General features: G+C 35.2%; 1 protein-coding gene across 1 annotated transcript; it reads left to right on the top strand.

Annotated features, from left to right (window-relative positions):
• Nucleotides 1–350: 350 nt before the first annotated feature.
• On the top strand, nt 351–22,985 carry LOC150105908 (uncharacterized). The gene is made up of 2 exons (XM_090393669.1): nt 351–527; nt 21,470–22,985. The coding sequence occupies exons 1-2, from the start codon at nt 452–454 to the stop codon at nt 22,141–22,143; spliced, it is 750 nt and encodes a 249-aa protein (XP_090249795.1). The 5' UTR covers nt 351–451; the 3' UTR covers nt 22,144–22,985.
• The last annotated feature ends 1,435 nt before the right edge of the window (nt 22,986–24,420 follow it).

A 24,420-nucleotide genomic window follows, 5' to 3' on the forward strand; every position in this document is an offset into this window, starting at 1 on the left:
CATATTAAAGAGTTAAGTAAATACAACAGTGCTTGTTATTCGAAATTTTATTTTTAAGCTAGCACACACTAGGGCTGTCGTTTTCGTCTGGTAGCTTTGGATAAATAACGTCTTTTTTTATATATATATATATTTTTTTTCTTTTTCAATTAGTTCCATATGTTCGCTGGTTTTTGTTAGTTTTCATTGACCTTTTCCTCGAAGTTAACCGATATGTTCCGGATATTCCCACTATCCTGGCGTTCCTCTTTTTTTTTTTTACGTCATACCGGAAATCAACAAGGCTAGCCTTTCCGTTCGCTGTAAGCTGTGAATGACCATTATAGCATACTGACGTAACCGAAATTGGGAGAGAGAGGAAACTTATTAAATGCGACTATGATATTGCTGTCAAGCAGACAAGTCTATCGCGATCTTCGGTTACGTTGCAAACGCCACCATTTCTGCCGAAATGAAAGGAGTTAGTAGAGCGGTATCTCTTGCTTTTATCGCAGCACTGATGTTACATGAAACTGTCGGTCAAAACGGTAAGTTATAGGGCTGGTGTTATTTGGATAATATTTGAAGTTTACTAATATAATAAGTATAATAATAATGATAATATATTTTTCCCTTAGTATTTTCTTTGTTTGTCTTGGTTAATATTAAAGATATTCGGTAACTATATATTACACTACAGTAAATTTTAATTGTATATAGAATGTCAAAAAATAAAATCATTAGATAGGAATGTTATGATTTTGATGCAAGTACAGCCACTGGGATACTTTTTAAATCTGAAGTATGAAGTTGGGAATTCAAAATTGGAGTTTGAATTTCTTTAGGCCTATCACGGCCAACTAACTTGGCTTCTCTGAAACCTAATGAACGATCTCATAGTGGGGCGGTTAATCTTCTCTGCATAGTATTATGACTGTCAATTGCGTATGTTCTTCTAGCCAGTTTGCTTGTTTGGGAGATGAAAAATCTCAGTTTTCGAAAAAAAACCTGCCACCATCGTATGAGACCTTCGCTTAACAGCCCTATCAAAGGTTTTTCCCTTCCTAGGCACGAATCGAACCTAGACCCTCCTAAGCTACAGAGGCTTGGATGTTAAATGGATAATGATATTTACAGGATATTACTTCATAGGACTTTATTGCCATCCTTCCATCTGAATTTTGACTCAGTATTGTAGTTCAAAACTGTATGAACTAGTTTGTGTACATCATATATAGTTGTTTTTTTTTTTTCTTTATATTAACTAACATTTTTGAAACTTAGTTTCCATCTTAGATCCTCCTCCCACTCCCCCACCCCATTAGAAAAATTGACAAACGATACGACGCAAGCGGTTAGTAAACATAACTCATTTGTTATTGTTTATAATTATGAAGTTTCTGCTACATGAAGTGCGAAAAGCTAAAATAGCAATGCAGTGCCTCCCCCCCCACACACACACTTACTTGTATCTAAATGTAATATTGCTCTTCCAAAAACAGCACATATAAATTATGTTCACGTGATAATTTATATTCACAAAAAATAATAAGATTGCATCTAGAAATGTTAATTTCTAGTCTTAATATCCTTTTCTGAAGTAAGAGCTCGAATCTATAAGTCATAATATTATACAGAGTGTCCCAAAATTCACGCAAGAAGTAATTTTGATAGAAAACACAGGTTTTTAATTAAAAATTGTAATTTCTTATTGATTCATAAAGTGTACAGTATAGGGTTATGCATGGAATAGCATATCGGGTAAATGGCCTCCACGGCTTTGCTGGCACATACGCACTCTTTTGTCGAAATTTTCCATGACCGTTTTGCATAAATGTGGCTGAATTTCGTTGATACAGCGCGCAATTTCCTCCTTCAAAGCGTGGGTGGTCGTGGGCTTGTTGGCATAAACCTTAGACTGCAACCCCCCCCCCCCCAAAGTCCAACGGCATTAAGTCACATGATCTGGGCGGCCAATTCTGATCACCAAAACGGGAAATTACACGACCAGGAAATGACTCTTCCAGTCATTGAATTGTTTCTCGGGCTGTATGGCATGTGGCACCGTCTTGTTGAAACCACATATCGTTCACATCCATATCTTGCAAAATTTAGGCACAAAAAAAAAAAATGGATTATCATGTCGCGATAGCGAGCTCCATTAACTGTTATTGCCTTACCAGCCGCATTTTCGAAGAAGAATGGACCGATGATACCTCCAGCCCAAAATCCGCACCAAACAGTGACACGTTATGGATGCATTTGTTTCTCAAGAATCACTCGTGGATTTTCTGAACCCCAAATGTGACAATTTTGTCGATTAACGAAGCCATCAAGATGAAAATGAGCCTCATCTCTGAAGATGATTTTGTTCGAAAAATAAGCATCCACTTGTTGTTGTTCCATAATCCATTCAACGAACTCTCTTCGCTGTGTGTGTGGCTTCAGTTCTTGTGTCAATTGAACTTTGTAAGCATAAAGATGCAAATCTTTCGTGAGAATACGCTGTAGAGAGCTTCTCGAAATGTCCAATTCAAGACCATGGTGCCGAATTGATGTTCTTTGACTCTCAGCAACACTCTCACGAACTGCTTCGATGTTTTCTTTGAACGACTTGTTGAAGGACGGCCAGAGTGTATAAGATCACTAATTGATCCAGTTTCCTTGAATTTTTTAATTAATCTTTTCACAGTTGATGAAGTTAAATCACTATTCCGACCATATTTTGTACGAAAATTGCGAACTGTAGCTGCCAAACCTTCATTATTTTTAAAATATTGCTCAACAATGAAAATGCGTTGTTCTTTCGTGTAGCGCTCCATTTTTAATAACCCTGAACTGTCTGTCAGCTGTCACGCTGTCTTTTTTTTCTCGTTGGCAACACTTTACCGCACAAATGGCGCTAAATTTAAATCTTGCGTGAATTTTGGGACACCCTGTATAATACTCCGACAATTTCTGTTTGGAAATCATTGCAAATAAAATGATGAAAAACTATATATAAAAAAAAAAATTATTTCATTGAAAATGAAGGACACGAATTTGGGAATGTAATCGCAAATACAAACGAACTTGGAATCGCTTCTTCTTTTTATGGATTTTAGGCCTAGCGGCCTGTTCCGGTCTCATGCATTGCTTTCTTGGTCTTCCAATTCTTTTCCCCATTTATTTGATCTCCTTATAGTAATTTTCGGCAGTCTACCATTGTCCATTCAGTTGTTTTTGTTTATATTTACTTATATAGCAGTTAAATTGTTTTATATTCAGGGATTGTACATTTTCTTCGTTTGTTTTATGGTCCCACTTAGTATATCCACCCGTTTTTCTGAAAATTTTCATTTCTGCTGTTTGAACCCGTTTTTCATTCTTCTTTTTTTTTATGGTCCATGTTTCACTTCCATATACGCGTAAAGTTGGTTTAGAGAGTACGCGTGGTGTGCTTTTGTACTAGGAATGGCTTAAATATATTGTTTATTATGCCGTTTACTTTAACAAAATTTGATATTTTAATGTCTATATCTATTTCACCTTTATATGGTAAGTCGCATCCCAGGTATTTGAAAGTATTTACTTGTTCGAATATTACGCGCGTAATATTACATCACACACACACACACACACACACACACACACACACACACACACACACACACACACACACACACACACACACACACACACACACACACACACACACACACACACACACACACACACACAGCCCTACACTATGTTTTGCTGGCATTGAAAACCAAATTCAACAGAACAGAATGGCTAGCCTTATTCTCATACCTATTTTTGTTATTTGCACGTATTCAACTTGAATGTTTTTGTTTTGTTTTCACACTACTCTAGACCCCCCCCCCCGTGTATTCTATAGATTGCTGTCTGCTTCATTCCACAACGAAGTATTTAAAATATCTGAAGTGGGTACAAAGAGGGTAAAAGTGTCATATTCGTGAGTATGCGCAGTAAAAATTTAATTTTGATGCGTATGCACCTTTCAAGCAACATCACATAAGCAAAAAAAAAAAAAAAAACTGTAAGCAACCATAAGGTTACAAATATAACTCTGATGAAATTGGAAATTTTAAACGTGTTCTCCTGAAAAAGCAAAAATGTTTAAAACGCATTAAAGAAAGAATAAACTTTTTTTTTGTCTCTGATATGGACAATACAGAAGGGAAACTTGAAACGGTTGGTTACTTGGAAGGAAACAAAAAGCTTTTTTAATTAAGAGATGAAATTTCTCATACCGGATTCAGCAGTAGGGATGTTTGGATATCTGAGGTCTGATTAAATGAGAGAAGGGGAATGTTAATGAAAGAATAATGGTTTTAATAATTGTGAAGCTAGGGTTTACTTCGAAATAATGAAGCTCCAGAAACAACAAATTTCAAACTTCTAGCCATGCGCATGACATTTAAAAACAAAGAAAATGCAATCGTGGCAACCAGTTTTCCTGCAATACGTTTTTGGCACATAACATTTTAAGATTTGTTTTAAACTGTACTCGACAGTATTATTTGTTATTTTTCTGTTCCACGTATTTGTTAACTTGGTCGCTTAGTCAATAAAATGCAGTGTGCATGTTTTGTTGTTTTTTTTAACATTACTTTCAGGTTAAATAACAATTGTTTTCACAAATGGAATCCAAATTAATGCTGAAGGACATCACCCCTACAGAAATTAATTCCAGTAACATAACTAAGCAGAATTTCTCAATCCACCTTTGTTCTTTTTTTTTTTAAAAAGCTGAATCCAAAATCGGTTACAATAAGTTAATTCTGTCTTGTTAGTGATGACACAATTGCACGAGCTTAATTTGTAGATACACACCACAGCGTACATATAAATAAATAATTATTCGTTAGGATTAGGAACATCACCTCCTATCTAGTGCGACGTGATGATTGCACTCGACCTCAGTGATGGTGAAAAGTAGAGACTAGCAACTTGCTGATTTTTAAAAAACTAAACGAATGACCACTTTCGGGGAATGAAAAGGCGTTGTAAGATTCCTTTTTTCTTTATTTGTTTTTAAATTTGGTTTCAAAAGTATCCGCGTAACTTGTGTCAGCCGTCGCTGTATAAATTCATATCACTTTCCTTTGGTTAGAAAAGATCTGGTTTCGATTCTAGACTTTGATTATTTCTTTAGAATTTTTTTTTTTTTTTTACTTTTTTATAAGTAAATAGAAATTAGCTAGTCTCTCATACGGAGGCGCATGTTTTTTTTCTGTTTATTATTATTATTATTATTATTATTATTATTAGAGTTTTTCATCCCATAATACAAACGGTGTAATTCATTCACTACACTATATTATGACTTCCACTCAGGAAGTTTGTGTAGAGAACAAGCAATTGTTCTGGTGGGTAGGATCATCTCCAAAGCGAAGATGAAGAAAGTTCAACCTTTTTGGTTGCCTGGGGAGCCACAGATATGGTATATTTATGTTCGGACAAACCGGAAGGTTTGTTATTAAAAGAAATCTTTTCTAAACCGGAGACATGAGTTCGGTTAAATAGAACAGATTAGGGTGGGGATGGATTCTTTATTTTTTATGATAAATAAATCAGGATTAAGTTTTAAAGGGATCGAATTTGACCGTTTGTCTTTCTTTTATTAGATAATAGTGTGAAGATCAGTATTTGGAAACGATATTCTTGAAGAGTAGAGTAGATATTCTTGAAGTTTTCTTGGTTTTTCACTTTGCGTACTTCCAAAAGGAGAAGGACTGCAAAGTACTTTTCTAAACTAGGAATATGTTTGGTAATCACTCATTGAGAAGATTATTGGTATATGTATGGAAAATAGCAAGAGAAAGATCTATGCTGGCAATCGCTTGGCTCTAGAAGGTCATATGAGCACAGCTTGTCCTGAAAGCCTTGGTGCATAATGATCAAATATCCCTGCATATATCGAAAGCAACTTTCTAGACAATCTCCAATCTCTAGATATCCCCATATTTTTATGTTATCCTAGATTCTATCCGAATGTTTATGAAATCAAATATCTCGTTTTACTCGGATTATGTTTGATTATTTGGTTTTCCTGTCCCGATTTATATTATATATGAACTCACATACATTTGAATGTTAAGCAAATCACCTCTCGCTAAATTCTGAAAACGTGACATCCTAACAGCACTGCGACCACATCGGATGCAAATGACTAACTAGTCTTTTGAATGATTTCTTGAGATGGGTCGGGTTGTTTGGAATCACTGCCAAAGAACGGAGGCTGGTGTGCTCTACTTAGTTCTTCTGTTTTGAAGGACGAAAAACGTGACGGATTCCGAAAAGGGAAACCTAACCATCTAGGTATGAGACTGGCTAATTCATCCTCAGTTAAAAAGCCCTTAGAAAGATTCTTCACGTCCTGGATGGGATTCAAACTAAAGTCTTTCATATCATAGGACATCCTCGTTATCAAATGACTTACGGGGTTCTTGATATCTTGAAGTAAAGCTTTCACCCTAACCCTCGCATGATGGCATCATAGTAGCCAATACTGCTTGCAGTAATTTGTACAGTTCTTATCGGCTGTCTGTATTAGAAACTTTTATAAGAGTAACACGATCTAATATTTTGTGGTATAAAGAGAAATATCATTAATATTACAGTATATATGTATATGTTAGGACATGGGAGTTGGCAACTTTTTATTGATGCGGATCACATTGATTACACCAGATTTAATGAGATTTACACTTAGGATGTAAAAAAATAAAACTACCCGTGAGTCAGACCGTTTTTGTTGTGAGAGTCACTGTAATATTATTATCCTGTTGTTATTACTATTTTGTTAATAGGAATATTCTATTTCTATGCTAGGGTGGGCAAAACATTCAATGGAATAATAACAGTGAGAGCGATATAAAAGCAATATTGGTAATTACTTTTAGCAATAGTCTGCTAGCAAATCGCCTGTTTCATTTTGGTTTGGACGTAATTAACTGCCTTGCGTATTAGCGTGCACAAGGTCTGGTTTGATTATAATGGTGACTTAAATTAATACATTTTATAAGTAAAAAAAATATAGCGGTTATATTAATGAAACAATAATGTATGTTCCTTAAGCGCTTTCTGCTTCCTCTTCCCCCAGGAAACAATAAAAAAATGATAATAAAACACTAAGGTCTGCTATGGCTCTTGGTACATGGGTGTGTGTGTCATCCTACACAGTTCAAATATTTTCAACAGTTAAAGTGTTTAAAGACAGGCCTAGGAAAGGCTGAATAATATCAGGATAGGACGACCTTTCCTATCTCAAAATAATGACAAGAAACATCTTAAAGAGGGAACTGTCCCGCATACAGACAAATCGGCCTTGGGAACACACGCACTTTACAGACAAAAATACTAGTAGTGGTGGTGGGCATTAGATGGCGTTGGTGTAGGAAATGATGATAGTGACGGTTCTCTATAGTTGATGGTGGAGACGGACATTGGTTTCTAGTCTTTCTTGGGTGGGTCGACATAAAAAGCTAGCTTATGAAAGATGTAGTTTAAGAAATATTTTAATTGTGTATTTCCACGTAGCCAATTTAGTTAACAGTCAACCGCACCAGACTTCAAAAGATCATGATATTATTTTCATTTCATAATGTAGGTTAAATTTGTAGTACCGTCGTTTAACAAGTTAGTTACATTTATAATAATTTTAACTTATTGTTGTTGCTGCACTGGAACCCAAAGAATCTCCGTATCACAGTCGATATAGATAATGCCCTTTGAATAGAAAGACCTGGGTTCGAATCCCGTTGCGAAAGGGAAGAACCTTTCGTAGGGCTTTTTTTAACCGAAGATGAGTTAGCAGGTCTCAAGACAAACACACAAGAATGCAGGCAGTTGACAGACATAAGAGATTATGCAGACAGAATTAATTAGGTTTGCATAAAGTCAATATATGAAAGACTATTGACTATCACGTTAAGGGAAAGATGAGATGGCACTTCTCTAGGGACCAGACGTCGTCACGGGAAACCCCCCCCCCCCACATACACACTTAACATCGGTTATATAATTCTTTACACTAGGGATTCCCAAACTGAGTTTCTGCAAGAATTATACACGAATAAAAATTGTATTTTATATTGCGTGAAGCACAATCTCTCTCTCTCTCTCTCTCTCTCTCTCTCTCTCTCTCTGTGTGTGTGTGTGTGTGTGTGTGTGTGTGTGTGTGTGTGTGTGTGTGTGTGTGTGTGTGTGTGTGTGTGTGTGTGTGTGTGTGTGTGTGTGTGTGTGTGTTCGTTCGTTCGTTCCTCGGTATAGTAAAATGCTTTAGGGATTCCGCCATAGTAAAAAGTATGAAAATCACTGCACACTAATTGCCTAAATAACAACTTTCAAGAAAGATCCGTCTACGTCACATATCTCCTTAAATTCAATCACTGATGTTGCACTCATCAATCTCTCAAGCAACATATTCTCACTTTCCACGAGAAAAATCTTTTCCTGGCTCTCCTGATGACCTGATACTTATTCATCTTCCACGAATGATCTCTTGTTTTTCTTGTTCTTTCCCTTATGTTGAAAGTTTCTTCACGCGATTACAAAGTAAATTAGATGTGCCAAGAAATTATATTCTTGTTTAGTCCTTTATCCACTTTATCCAAGTATAAGCAAATGAAGTTGTTTATTATTATTATTATTATTATTATTATTATTATTATTATTATTATTATTATTATTATTATTTAATGTTGCGCCCATACATGAGAAGTTAGTTAATCGACCTATAGTACGGTAGTACTGTGCATGGGTAGTGGGTTGGGAAAGGAGGAACTTGTGTACATTTGGTTTAAAAGCCTGTATATTGTATTCCTTGGGAAATACATTAGGGGAAGACTGTTCCACAGTACAGCAGTTGCAGAGATGAAGGAGAAGGAAAAGAAACTGGTTCTGTAGGTTTCAAGGTATACTGGAAAGGATATTGGACAGCAGCTGTACGTGTTCCAACGGGCTTAGCACTGAGTGGGTGAATTATTGATGCTATTTCATATGAACATTTCCCATTTAAATATTTATAGACTACACAAACTGCAGAGACCAAATGCCTGTGCGAAGGTGTGAGTTGGTATGAGATGTGTTATTAATCAGTCTAATTGCTCTCCTCTGTATTGAGTGAAGCATTCTGAGGGAACTCTTAGGGCCCCCCCCACTCTAAATGTGAGAGGTGTCGTTTATTAGCTGGGTGCTTCGAGGTGGTGTAGGAGCTGAGTGTTGATCGTTCTCTCTCTACTGCTTTAGTAGATAGAACTGAGGTGAGTGAGATAGGGCGGTAGTTAGACGGCAGGGATTTCTCGTCCTTTTTTTTTTTTTTTTTTTTGAATGGGTTGGATATAGGCCAATTCCAGGCTGTAGAATAGATATCAGTGGAGTAAGAGAGTTATATACAGGCAACATAGGATAGAAATAAGCTCTGGTGTTCTTCAAAACAATTGGAGGAATGCCATCAGGACCAGGAGACTTTTTTGAGTCTAATTTGAACAAGTCAAGTTTGCTCGTGAAGTATCTTCATGACTGATTGAGACTGATGACTTGACACCAATTGCTTTAATATCTTATAATTCTTTCCCCTACTACCATGTACTGAAAAAACCTCCCTGCATTTATCCTATAACCTCCTCTCCTCACCGAATTATGTCTGTCATATCCCCTGTTTTCGCCTAACTGACAAACTTTGCAGCCCAACAGTCCCTTAATCTGCTTTCTGAATCGATATTCCTGAATTCCTCTTAACTATCCTCCTTTACTCTTTCTAGTGTTTCTTTATCTCCTTTAAATCCAAAAGAACGAACTACTCACAGTAGTCTGTAGTATCAACACCTTATATAATTGCCACAACTTCTTTGTCCCGACTCAGTAGCGACCTTTTCATTATTCCAGAAATCCCCTGTGTTGTCCTCACTGCCTTTTTTTTTTTTTTTGTATGTCTTTTTAATTTCAGTCCCTATTCAAAATCATCTGCCCTCAAAATCCCATTCTTCTTCTACCTCTTGTAGAATATATCTGCTAATATAATACATGGCATTCTATCTTCATAGCCCGAAGTGCAAAACGTACACTTGTCGACAATGAAGTCCCCCATTTTGTCTATAGCGCCAGCTTATCCAAATCTTTTTGCAGTGACAACTATTCCAACTATGCATCATCCGCATAGAACTGAATGTCTCCCTTTAAACAAAATATAAATATAATATAAACTAAAATTATAATAGTATAATAACTCTAAAGTCGTAAACTTTATTCAATGCTATATCTAACTAACAAACAGTTATTAAGTTGATAAATTTAAAAGAAGCACTGAAAAGTATATTGCCTATACATGCAAAAACCTTGAATTCTGTACCATTACTACCGGAAGTAATACCCAAGCAATCTACTAATATATTCATTAGAAATGGACGTTTCCTTTTTATTTTCCTTTTTTTTTTATTATTGAAATTATACTAAGAAAATTATATTGTCTCATAGAGTCATTAAAGATTCACAGAACTAATTCTTCGAAATTACAATTTATCATGCAATGGCTCTCAATTATTGTCTCTCCCGACATCCTGTCTAGGCAATTAAGGCGAAAACAAACTAATCAACTCAGCTAACCTTTCTTTACCTACTATACTTAAGGAGACATTCATTACTCAATGCGATCACTCTCTCTCTCTCTCTCTCACACACACACACACACGCGCGCGCGCGCGCGCGCGCACATTTTAAATGAGGCTACTTATGAATCCAAACAAAAAAATAATAAAATGTAACAACATGATACTCAGGATGTGTATGAGACTAATAGATAAGAGGACAGCAAAGTTTATCTTTTTTTTTTTTTTAACAACTACTAAATGACATAAAGCCGAACAACATTAAAACGATCGAAAATTCTGGTTGAGTTGAACTACAAAGACACTGCAGAGAGAATTCACAAAATGTTAATTCAAAATCAAAAAGGGAAAAAAAAGTATTGAACAAGTTAATATGACGCAATACTTAGGAATAGAAGAAAATACTGTATTACACAAAATGAAGTACTAGTACGATGTCCTCTGTAAATAAACAGAAATAAGAATCTATAAAAGAACTATCACACCAGTACCATGCAACAGAAATACATGCAGAAACAAGAAAACTTAGGTGAACAAATAAAACAGTAATGATGAAAGCATTCAAAAATTCAAAAAATTGAAGAAATAACAATATCAAAAAAATTAAAAACACAAAAATCAGAGAAAATAGTAAAAAAAAAAAAAAATACAGCCAATAAATGATGAGATTCGAAAATGAAGTAAAAAAAAAAAAAATAATAATAATAATATATTGAACCCAGCATAACATCCCTCTACAACTATTTCGTGTATTTAAGTTCAAAAGAAACAATCTCTTGAAGTTTATAAAGTAAGTAGCTACAAAAAATGAAATATTTTGTATAAAATTCCTCCTATTTTTCTTGATTTTGTATAAAATTCCTCCTATTTTTCTTGATTATGGACATATCAAGTTTCTACTGCATGCCCAATTAGATTAACATCACTGCTTTGATAGGTTAATATTTGTCTTGTTAGCAGGCTTGGCTTCTTCATACTGAAAAAAATATTGCATTTAAAATGTAAATTAGAATTTTATTATTATACACATAAATCAATGTTTCTCATTTGTTTTGAAATATTAAACAAATATTTATAATACATATATACAAATAAATGAATAGTTCACATTTTAAAGTTTTAATAATAATAATGTGTTTAAAAAATTTTGCATAATATAATGTAATGCTATTTTAAGTTTTTCCTTATCGTTTTTATTCTCCATGAAGCTTAGTTTTCCCCTTTCCTAGTAAATAATCCTCTACACGTGCCTGGCATTGAAATTATATATCCTAACTGGAAGGTGAAAGCAAAAAAAATAAACTCTAGAGGCCAAGCTCTGGCAGACGACACGAGACTATAGTTTTTGCAATTATAATTAGATACCGAAAATCGTTTGTAACAAAAAGTTATCTATGAACTGAACATGAAGCAAGCTATGAATGTTAATTAAATTCTGACTCAGCGAGCGAACTGTTTAGCATTCGATGTGCACATATACATACGCCTTCAAAATGTGATGCTATCTCATTCGATAAATAAAAGGTAAAATATATTTATAACGCGTGGATTATCTTGACACCAGGAAGTATGTTGACTTCTGTGCATGTTTAGAGTTATATTTTTTAAAGTATACTTCTGATCTTACCTCTCTTTTGTAATGTTTTGATCATATGACTCTTCTCTTTCTGCTGTTTTTTTTTTTTTTTTTTCATCACCAAAATTTACTCATACGACGATCTAATTATTTTTTTCTCCCACTAACAATAAGCGAATGACTGTTTTCTTTCATAACAAGGTATTTTCACAACTGCTCTGCCAGGATTTTAATACAGTACAGTATTGTAATACTAGTCATTATTAATGAATTTATTAACATTTACGAAACTTTACTGGTGCTATTGCATCGTATTCTGTAGAATCTTCTTTGAAAGAACTGAGGCCATGAGGTATCATTATCGCATATCTGTTAAATGTATTTGTTCGCTTTCTGATTATTGCTTCTTCAATATGCATTGTATTAGGGTTAACGAAAGACAATTCGATCTTTTCGATAGGTTCATTTTAGAAGATGGTTCGAAAATTTCAATATCTCCTTTCTCGGTAATACTGTTGTTTTATCTGCTATTATAGTATTATTGCTAAAATTTCAGAGAGAATTTATATTGTCGCCAGTTAAAATGATTAAGTTGCTTGGCCGATTATAGTTATATGGGAAAGTACTGGTTCTTATGCGCAGCTCTCAGTTCGTCCCCCAGTTCCAGGTACCTTTCTGTTGTGAGAGTCTGATATTTTAGGGCCCCTAAGTCCAGGTTCCCAATATTAACTCTAGAGAGATTTCTGATATTTTATTCTATTATTATTATTATTATTTATACTATCTTAAAACCAGTACCTTCAACTCGTGGCTCTTTAGAGGCGGATCACGGACCCCGATGTCTATTTTTAAATTTCACAGTTTGTTCTCAGGCTAGTTTGTCCATTTTTCGTAATGAAACCCAAAATTATCGGAGGGGAAAAAATATACTTGCGTGTATTTTGAGATCGGCTAACTCACCCTTCGTGATTTTTTATTTTTTTATTTTTATTTTTCACTTAGAAGTTTAATTGTCGGGTCATTTCTCAATTTGTTTTTCAATCAAGCTATTTGCAAGGGAAAAGGGAAGTTGGAAATGGTATATATTCATAAATCCACACTGGTGCGATCAATCGGATGTCTTTTATTAGTAAAATAGACTTGGACAAAATGATTTGAATTGTATTAATGGTATTAATTCTTCACTGGCTAAAATGGAATTTAATGAGCTGATATTTAGAAAAGTGATTAATATTTACGGAATCGTTTCAATGTTGTTTTCAATCGGACTGTTTGCGACTGCAAAATTACATGTTTAGAGTGAATAAAAAATAGGTTCAATGTGTCGTAAGCGCGCTACAACTTTCGAAGCATTCCTCCTATTTCACACCCACCACTCAATAGTTATTTGAAGCAAGAGCGTAAACAAGTCAGAGACATCGTGATGATTCTCGCAAAAGCAACGAAAATATCAAAAATCCTCTACCATTTTAAAGTCGCATTGTGTGTAAACAATTAAAGGATTTGCTGCATGATGTATATTTAGTCAAACTGCCATGTTAGTTGTGACTTACTGTCATTTGTGAACGCACGTCCTATGGATAATACCGGCCTTGAAAGATTCTTATTTTATTTTGTCATAATTTGATCTTTATGCAAATAGGATTTTCAATGATAATATTTTTGTTGTTGTTTCTTTGCTATAATTAGGAGTTTTATAAGCGAAACGTAGTGGAAGTGGAGAAATCATGGGAATATAACAAAGATCTGTACGGTTTTGTAGATCTAGAAAAGGCATATGACAAGGTGCCAAGAGAGAAAATTTTCAATAATACAGTTATATGGTGTCAATGGGGCATCATATCAAGCAATACTTAGTCTTTATTTGAGTTGTAAGTCAGCAGTTAGAATTGAAGAAACTACAGGAAGATTGTTTAATGTTAAATCTGGTGTCAGACAAGGATGTACATTATCCCCTCTGTTATTCATTATCTATATGGATCAAATTATGAAGGAAAGTGGTATTAAACATGATATCAGAATTGGAGATGTTAATGTCAGCTCTTTGCTTTATGCGGACAATGTTATACTTCTAAATAAATCCACTACAAGTCTGCAAGAGTCCCTGACTAAATAGAATAACTGTTGTAATAGATATGGTATGAAAGTCATCATTAGAAAGACAAAGACAATGAAAATAAGCAGAATCACTGAAAATGTCAACTGCGTTGTGAATGCAAAACCTGTGGAACAAATAAAACATTTCATCTACTTAGGCACGATTATTAGTGAAGATGGTAAATTAAATATGGAAATAGACAACAAAATCAACAAAGATGGTATGGTAGGAAGTCAATTGAATAAATTCATATGGAATAAGAGAGAAATTAGTCGAAACACTAAATTAGCTGTATACAAGACAGTGTTCAAACCAGTTTTAACTTATGGATCTGAGAGCTGGGTAAGAAGTAAAACACTTGACCAAAGACTAGAGACCGCAGATATGAGAGTTCTGAGAAAGATTATAGGCGTGAACAGATGGCATCAATGGCAATATCATATTAAAAATGAGGGTATTAGGAAAGAACTTGACATTGTCAGCATCCAGGAATGTGTTAGCAAAGCGAATCTCAGGTGGTATGGCCACTTAAACAGAATGGGAGAGGAAAGATTAGCAAAACAAGTGTTCTCTGCCAGGTTGGCAGGAAAAACCCATAGGAAGACCAAGATATAGGTGGATTGATACAGTAAAGAACTGCTTTAGACGATAGAAATATAAGATCTGATAATGTTGGAGTCTTGACAAGTAACTGACTGATTTGGAGGAAAATTGTAGATAGGAAGTTAGTAATGATGTAAATTTTTCATGTAGTACTTTTTCATAGCCAATAGATAGATATCCAACATAGATATCAAAAGATTATGGTATGATAATATCAACAGAAAAATCAAAAACTATGGCCTTTAAAGGACAAAATCCAGCAACAACTAAAATAGTAATAGATAACAAGATCTCAGAACAGGTGAATTCATTTAACTACCTAGGATGTATGATCACATATGAAAATGAAAAAGATATAAACGTAAAAATTGCAAAATATTTAAAAATAACAGGTGTAATTAACTCTATATTTAAACCAAACCTAGTTCAAGAACAAACCAGGCTAAAAGTATACAATACATTAACCCTACCGGTCTTAATGTATGGAAGCGAAATCTGGACAATAAAACAAAAAGACAAACAAAGATTAACAACAGCAGAAATGAAGTTTATGAGAAAAACTGCAAAGTATACCCTATTTGATCACAAAAGAAACGAAGATATTATGAAAGAATTAAACCAAGAACCAGTAATAGAAAAAAATTAAAAAATATAAACAGAAATGGATGGAACACGTTCAAAGAATGAAAACAGAAAGATTACCAAAACAAGCCTTAAAGTACAAGCCATTAGGAAAAAGAAATCCAGGACGTCCTCTTAAACGATTCAACGATGACTTCTAAGGTCGGAAAAGGCCATGCTAGGCCTAAATCCTTGATACGCATGATGATGATGATGACTATCATAGCCTGTACACCCCTTGAGGATACATGGCCGGAATTCGATGATGATAAGCGAAACGTTTCGAAATGTTACTACTACTACTAATAATTATTTTATGGCTTAATGGAATTTAATGAGATGTGGTGGTTAAGATCGCTGTTAAAATGTGTTGAGTCGTTTCAGTTAAACCATTAGTCCAAAATTATAAATGATGCAAGTATATCTACAGTGCATGGTTTTTTCCAGACTGTATCGCTTTTTATTTTTCCTCACAGGAGTGGTAAATCGGTTGACAAATAATTGGCATACATCAGTCAAACGTCGCGACCTGTAAACCTGCAGGCACATAAACGGTATCAAGCCCAGGCCAGAAGGGTAACAACTGTGGTAAGAAAAGTAAAAAGCGGATTATGAAAGAACATTAGCCAGGCAGGCTAAAGAGAATCCCAAACAGTTTTTTCGATATGTTGCAAGTAAAAGAAAAAATGTATACGTCAGATTGATTTTAAAGAATGCCGATGGTTAGGGAGGTAACCGAATCAGTTGATATAGTAGAATTACTGAGCGAGGACTTTCCAAGAGTATACAACCAGGTGGTGACATTGCAGGAATGAAAGAACCCACAGATTATACGGGAATTGTGGTGAATGAAGTGGAGATGAATAGTCTATTACAAAACCTCAATGTCAATACATCTGTGGGATTGGATAGTATACTATCTCCTGTCATACGAGAAGCGGCTAAAGAATTGTCAGTGCCTTTGACCATTTTGTTTGATTTGAGTCTTGGGTCTGGGTTAGTCCCAAGGGGGTGGAAAGAGGGGAAAATAGTTCCTCTGCATAAAGGAGGTTCCAAGACTGCTGTTGCAAATTACCGACCGATCATCATATCAAGAGCTGTTGTCAAGGTTTTGGAGAAAGTAGTCAAGAAAAAAATACAAGAATGGATAGATGATAACGGGATACTGTATGAGGAACAGCATTGTTTTGTGAAGGTTAGATCATGCCTCAGTAACTTGCTCACGTTCTATAATACAGTGACGGCTGAACTGGATAAGGGTAACGGGTTTACAGTGATACTACTGGACGTTGCTAAAGCCTTTGATAGAATACCACGTGGAATTCTAATCAGTAAACTGCAGCATATGAGAATGGATATAGGGTTGGTGAGATGGATAGGAGGATAGTTGATGGAGAGCTATCAGAGAGTGGTTTATTCGGGAGTAGAGTCCAAAAGACGGCCTGTGACTAGTGGTGTGCCGCAGAGTTCTGTTCTTGGACCACTACTGTTTAATTTGTTCATTAACGATATAGGAAAGGATCTGAGAGGAACTGTGCATCTGTTTGCTGGTGATGCAAAGTTGGGTAGAGCAATAGTGAATGCTTAGGATGACAGAATTTTGCAGGATGATTTGGATAGTTTGGAGGACTGCGCTAAGGAGAATGGATGTCAATTTAATGTGACAGAGTGTAAGGTTATGCATTTTGGAGTGAAAAGATTAGCAGCAGTATATCACATTAGTGGAACTGTACTCCAGGAGATTGACGAGGCCAGGGATTTGGGAGTGTTGGTGGATGGGGAGTTGAAGTTTAGGGGACACATCGCAAAAGTGAAAATCAGTTCATCAAATCACTTGCTTGCTGATTGATAAGACCCCATCTAGACTACTGTGCCCAGATATGGATGCCAGGGTTTCTTCTTGATGGGGAGGAGGTGGAGAGGATCCAGAGACAAGTGACCAAGATAATAGCAGGACTATGGAATGAACCTTATGAGAACAAGTTGAATATTTTTGGGCTGCAGAAATTGGTTGATAGGTGGAAAAGGGGTGATGTGATTGAGACATTCAAATTACTGAAGGGTTTCTATAAGATTAATTCTGAAGATATTTTTGAGAATAGTACTGGTAGTGGGAGGACTAGGGGCCATACATTTTTTTTCAAAACTTGACAACACATGCTATTCCATTAGGAGAACGAAAAAAGAAAAAAAAAGACAGATGTGAACGCTAATAATGTAATTGTCTTTTGAAATGAATAAAGTACAAGTGAATTTTTTTTCTTAAGAAATTTCTTGCCACAAACTAACCAGAGACTTTTTTTTTGAAAATCCACTCAGTGAATTAAAAGCCTTATTTGTTTATGCAAGCCCTCAAATATTTCAAGAAACTGTGTCAACTCTTGGAATCAAAAGGAAACGGGTATTAAATTAATAGCCAGAATTTTAGTGGAGAATATTTCACTTGAAAAGTGACAATTTATTTTTTTATATATGTCGATACCTCCAACAGACTATTCCAGACTAGAAAATTTTCCATACTAGAAAAACAGTTGTACTTAAAGTACAACTGTTAGAATTTGGTTATTTTACTGAGAGACTGTAAATATTTTAACCCATCACGTTACCAAACTCTTAAAAAAGGTTGGTGTAGAAAAGAAAAAAAAACTGGGGAAACTAATATCCTGTAATTAATTATTTTAGAAAATTGTCTAATGCTACCTATTGACAATGTTTGATTTATCTATAAACATTTCATTGACATACTCAAACCCCAAACTGATAATACCACGCAAAACATCAAAGGGAGGATAAGAGTCATGAAAAGGGTGATGTTTCGATTGTCGTGTGGAAAGTATTATCAAACCCTCAAGTAAGACCAGGAGAATTCCAATTCCCCCCCCCCTCCTCCGTCAGAAACGTTCACAAGTAGACAACAATTTGGCGAATACGGTTGCTGGCTGATATTACCCATGACAATACACATTGAGCTACCATGGGGGAAAAAAACAGATTGAGCCACCATGAATGTAGGAAATAAACGAACCACATTAATCATGAAAATACATGCTGAGTTAATGGAAAATTATTGCCTTTACTGCAAAACTCCTGTGAATGCTAAAATCACTTAGTCACCATGGGAACTGAAAGGGGACCAAAAACTAAGTCCAGAAATTAATGACTAAGCTTCAAGAAACACTAATGAAAATTAGTCTTTCACACTGTGGGGAAAAAAAAATTCACACACAGTTATACCAAACGGCTGGAAATTGAAAGGATCTAGTCAACTAGATTTTCTAGTTATTTACAGAAATATAGTTCTGTAAATAGAACAATATTTCTGTGAGCGTGTGTATTGTGCTGTGGATATAAAATTCAACTATTTTGGAATATCTTTTTTGGAATATTCGCATTTAGAAGAGCCATTCTGGAAAGACTAAGTAATTTATATTATCATTAGAATTTCTAATAAGAAAATTAAGGTTTTGTAATCCATTTAACTGTCCATTTATTTTAATTTATTTTTTAAATGTCGTTTAGTTTTTCTTTTGACTGTAAGGTAAAAAAATACCCATAGCCAAAATTTTGTAAAAAAATATATCGTTAATTAGAAAAATAATGAAATTTAAGATATTAAATGTAGACAAATCTAAATATTTGGATGAGTTATGTATATGAGAAAAAAAGTGCATGTTTGAGGGACACCAGCATATAATTAAATTATTCAGAAAATCCTAAACGCTGCTGCCACTAGATTGCTATACTCTAAGAATTCTCATAGTCTTTTAACAGGAAAGTAATACCCCAAACTGTATTGGAAAATTAGTACTGCCATCTATAGTCAACCAAACACAAAACTTGATGACAATGTGGGTGTTTGTCACATTGGGAAAATTCCAAGATATCTCATCTCAAAAACATCGCCCACAATTTCATAGGCAAACCAAAGCATCAGGTTATGTCACAGGCACATATGTTCCCCCGAAATTTCCAAACACATAACATCATGATTTCTTATCAAAAAAAAAAAAAAACCCCACAATGCTATATGCGAACCAAACACACCACATGATGTCCCTGACAGATGGGGGGGGTCCTACAAAATTCCAAACATTCCAAACTCTATCTTATCTCTACCATCACCCACAATGCCATACGCAAACCATTTACTTATCTACAATTCATAACACATCCATGACACTGACATCGCTTCCCCATTCACCCTACCACTATTTTGTTCATAGTATCCCACCAATCACGCCATGAATCCTTATCCACTAATATCTTTCTTTTCCATTCAAAACAACATCACTTATTTACAACTAACAAATGTTATCACTTATCTACATCTCATAACAACAAACATCCACATCATGATTCCTTATCTTATCTTGATCTAGTTAAATGTGTCCCACCAATCACGACACGAATCCTTATCTCTACCATCATCATAATTCCATATGCGAACCAAAACACAAGAACTGAAGCCATTGACACATAAATCCCCAGGGAAATTCCAAACATTCCAAACTCATGACGTCATCAAATGAACAACCAATCACGTAACGATTCCTTGTCTTATCTTGATCTTGATCTGGTCAGAAGTGCCTACCCTACTACTCACTTCCATTAGCCATGTACGGGCTGTACTGTTCAATGTGCTCTCCTTCCCCGTATGCCACAAACGCAGCTGGTCGGGAGTGATGTAGTGCACATTCTACGTTATGCTGTCTCTCAACGCTAGCAAATTATCAGAATAATCTCGATAACTCCTGTCTTTAAGAAGTCCCCACAGCCAGAAGTAGTCAAAGGGTGTCAGATTAGATGAACGAGGCAGCCATATGGTGGGAAAAGCACGCTGATCACTCTGGCTAATGTAAAATATTCTCGAAGACCTTCTTGTACGGATCGACCGATGTCTGGAGGGCCCATCCTTCATGAAAATAACCGAATCCGTGCACAAGCACTGCTGTATCTGTTACAAAACAGAAATGTTTTATCATATCGCTATACCTCTTGGCAGTAGCTGAGCAGGTCACAGGACCGGACTGGCGAATGTCCTCAAAGAAGAATGGTCCAATGATAATCGAAGCTGTAAATCTGCACCAGACAATAACTTTGGGTGAATGCAAAGGAATTTTTTTTAATGTGTCCGAGATTTGCGTAGCCCACACCCGGCAATTGCAGGTATTCACAGCTCCGTTCAAGGGACATGAGCCTCATCTTCCCACAAAATCGTCCACGGCCATGCAGCATCCAACTCTACTCGAGCAAGGTATGTCCAAGCGAATGTCATTCGACTTTCGAAGTCCAGCATGCCCAACTCCTGTGTCAGGGTTATCCTGAATGGGTTGAAATGCAGAATGTTGCATAGAATTTTCCAGATACTTGTGTAAGACACATACACTTGTCTTAATACAACACATGCACTGTAGGAACCAACGCTGTTGTGAACTGATTGGTTTATGATCTCTGCTAGGTCGAACTCCCAACGATCGTTGGGAGTTAGATAGGAGTTGGGATCGTTTTGTCAAGTATATCTTGGAAATCAAACATTAGATAATGCCAACATATTTAAACCAAAGTTAACCCTCCCACCATTCTGATGATAAGACAAGGAGACTGGTGTCCCCCCCCACTCTTAGACGTAATGGAAACTACTGATTTAAATCATTTTAACTATTCTAGGTAAAAGTAAAACCAATTACAGGTGTGTATGCACCCTTATATTTGCATTCCATTTCTATATTTGATTATTCTCAATATGGACAAATCGATTTGAGAATCTCAACATAGTCGCTTAGCAATGACCTTAGATGGCTTCGCAGTTTGTCCAAAACAGCGAAATAGTCTGTTGGTTTATCGTTTCATGCCAGGTAATTAGAAATAAATCTACATTCTTCTCTTTTTTGTTTATTGATTGATTTACTGGAATGTTCTCTGTTAAGCATTTTCAATTTAAAATTCATGAATAACAAATTCTGTTCTTTATTTCAGATGCTAGGATTGCTGAACACAAAATCCGGAATCAGAACTCCGATAATATAAAAAGTTTCAAGCGGATATCTAACGAATCGCAACCGGACAGCACTTCCGGAGTGGCCATCGTAAAATCTCTTCTGACCAAAACTAACCTCCTTCTACATTCTCGAGAATTCGATCCGCTAACCTTGACTCCAGAGGCTATTTCGATCCATGAAAAAGTGAAAGGTCTCGAATATAGTGGAACTCTTGTTTTCGTTAAAGGAGAGTTGTATGGTCTTGCTCAAATCGGCATTGCTGATACTCCACATGTAGATGAGCCCCAGCAAGGATCGCGAAAGATTACAGCATGGTTGGAATGGAGACATCTGCGCGCGAAATATTACCTGAAGACCATCATCAATGGTGTTCAACACACAGGAGAAGTGAATGCATTCTTGGATCCACTTTTACTAAAGATTATTATTTGGGAAAGATCGGGTAAGCGTAAAAGAGCATCGCTAGCTATATTTCAACTGGCTGATTTGCGTATCAAGGTTAAAACTCAACTTCTGAAACAACTGGCAGAATCCAAGGATAAACTTCATTTTGCTGTCGAAGAAAATATTCACGAAGTCATCTACCACAAAGTAGAAGACAATGTCAGGAGGTTTATGAAATATACATTGACCAGACTGTATAAAAATTAGATACTATATCCCTAAATCTGAATAATTTTCAATGTTAATTCATTATTGCCATTTTTAATAATCTCCTGTAATAAGAATTATAGAATCATGAATGAAATAATACTGTTATTACAAAAAATTATCGTCAGATATTTTATAATTAATTATTTTTTGGTGTGGGAAGTATAATATGTTGGTACCTATTTCTTACTAATTTATCTTATTTTTATATTAAACGTTATTTGTGATTAATAACTCTCATTAAGATAATCAACGTAAGAGATTTACTTACATAAAAGTTTAATGAAAATTACTTGTGTACCTATGCAGTCTTGTGACAACATTTTCGGTTCCATGATTTTGGCAACCAAAAGGACTTAGAAATTTATTTCTAGTTCCTGACAAGAGGAACGTTTTCTAGGCTTTTTCTTTTCATTTCAGATAATAATGCTAGTTAGGACTGAGAGAGATGGGGTAGTTATTTACCGTACTCTCTCCCCAAAGTCTTCAACTCATTGGTGACCTTGAACTCAACTACCGGTGACAATTAAAAGTGGAATTAGCTGCCTATTGATTTCAAAAAAATAAAATAATAATAAAGAAATAAAATAAAATAATTTTGTCTTAAAGGTTACTCCAATTAATTTTGGGGAATTTTGTATTTAAGTTGATTCTCAAATACTTAACTTCACAGTTCTAGAATATTTTAAGTGCAGTTATAGAGTTATCCTCTGGACTCAATTCGACTCTTTGATTCTCATTCATTAAATGAAGACGATTGTGTGTGTGTGTGTGTGTGTGTGTGTGTGTGTGTGTGTGTGTGTGTGTGTGTGTGTGTGTGTGTGTGTGTGTGTGTGTGTGTGTGTGTGTGTGTGTGTGTGTGTGTGTGTGTGTGTGTGTGTGTGTGTGTGTGTGTGTGTGTGTGTGTGTGTGTGTGTGTTTTAATTTCTAAAAACTTTTCGATGATTAAAAACGCATTCAGTTGCTAATACTCTCAGTTTGTTTTTCAGACACCATTTATTGGAATAGTTCTTAAAACAATGAACCACGCTTTTAATAAGGATATCCTTTATTTTTGTAACTGTACACTTTCTATCGCTGTCTGCTTGTACTAACTTGCTCTTCAGTCATTTTCATACTTTTCTTTAATTTTCAAACAAATGTGTTTGACTAATATAGCGTCGTTTGTCACATTCATTAAACTGCTATTTAAAAAATAAAATAAATAAAATAAAGATTAATCAGTGAAAAATCTTCCGTATTTTTCCACTTTGTACTAATAAAGGACACTTAAAAAAAGTAGCCAAGAAATTAAACTTGAATTCTGATTATTCATCTACAGTTTAGACCGAAAATTAGTTAATTATTATCTGAATATTCTGAAAAGCAAATCTAAATATTAATCAAAATGTCTGAATTAATTTCATGCATAAATCTTATTTTATGTATTTTAATATGCGTTAATATAACATTTAGAGAAATAAAAGCATTTATTATGGTTACGAATTGTAAAAACGATTTAATTTTTAAATCATTAAAGGACCATTCTTAAATTAAATCGCACTAAAATATGAGAGAGACAAGAAAAGCTCTGAACATTTTGGACATGAAACGGGTTCTCTTTCTCTCTTTCCAATGCTGAAATGTAAGAAGCGTGATCAACACGCCACCTGTAGGCCATTAGGTGAACTCATAACACCTGCTTAAAAATATCTCTCTGCTAACAAAGAAATAAATAAAGCCACCTGTGATTCATCTGTTGAACCATCATACTCACTGGTCAGCCAAATGAAGGTAAATTCGTGAAAAAAAATCTTCGGGGGTGGGGGGACCATATACATATGACCGAGTATTGGCTAGAACAGCGACCAAAACTGGATCCGCGAGGTCTTCTAATCTGAAGACCTCGCGGATCCAGTTTTAAAAATAAGCTCATTTAGAAAATTTTAAGGGATAATTTCGTATATGTACACATTACTTACAGTTTCTTTTCTTTTTTGATTTTTTTTAAAAAGAAGAATGTGATGTTTGTGACAGAGATAACGATGAGTACGTCACGGAAGGAGTGGGGGGGGAGGGATTCGGAAGCGTAATAGCATTAAAAGTTAATCCCTAAAGATATAAGAAACGTAATAGTAGACGATAATGGTGCAGACGTAAATTAAAATTAATAGGGTTTTTTTATTACGGTTACTGAGCTCAAACACTCATTGAAGGAGGTCACACTACACAACCCGCCATCAAATCCTGCACTGCATCATCCTCTACATAGTTTTTGTCTGTTAATTGTGTGTGTGT

Source organism: Typopeltis vanoorti, chromosome 6 (assembly GCF_054136105.1).
Source record: "Typopeltis vanoorti isolate ZY-2024b chromosome 6, IOZ_Tvanoo_1.0, whole genome shotgun sequence".
In the NCBI taxonomy this organism is placed as follows: domain Eukaryota; kingdom Metazoa; phylum Arthropoda; class Arachnida; order Uropygi; family Thelyphonidae; genus Typopeltis; species Typopeltis vanoorti.

Bases quoted from the DNA above. Each gene is read 5' to 3' on its own strand.
- LOC150105908 (XM_090393669.1), top strand. From the start codon at position 452: ATGAAAGGAGTTAGTAGAGCGGTATCTCTTGCTTTTATCGCAGCACTG. The intron at 528-21,469 runs GTAAGTTATAGG...TCTTTATTTCAG, and splicing joins TGAAACTGTCGGTCAAAACG to ATGCTAGGATTGCTGAACAC.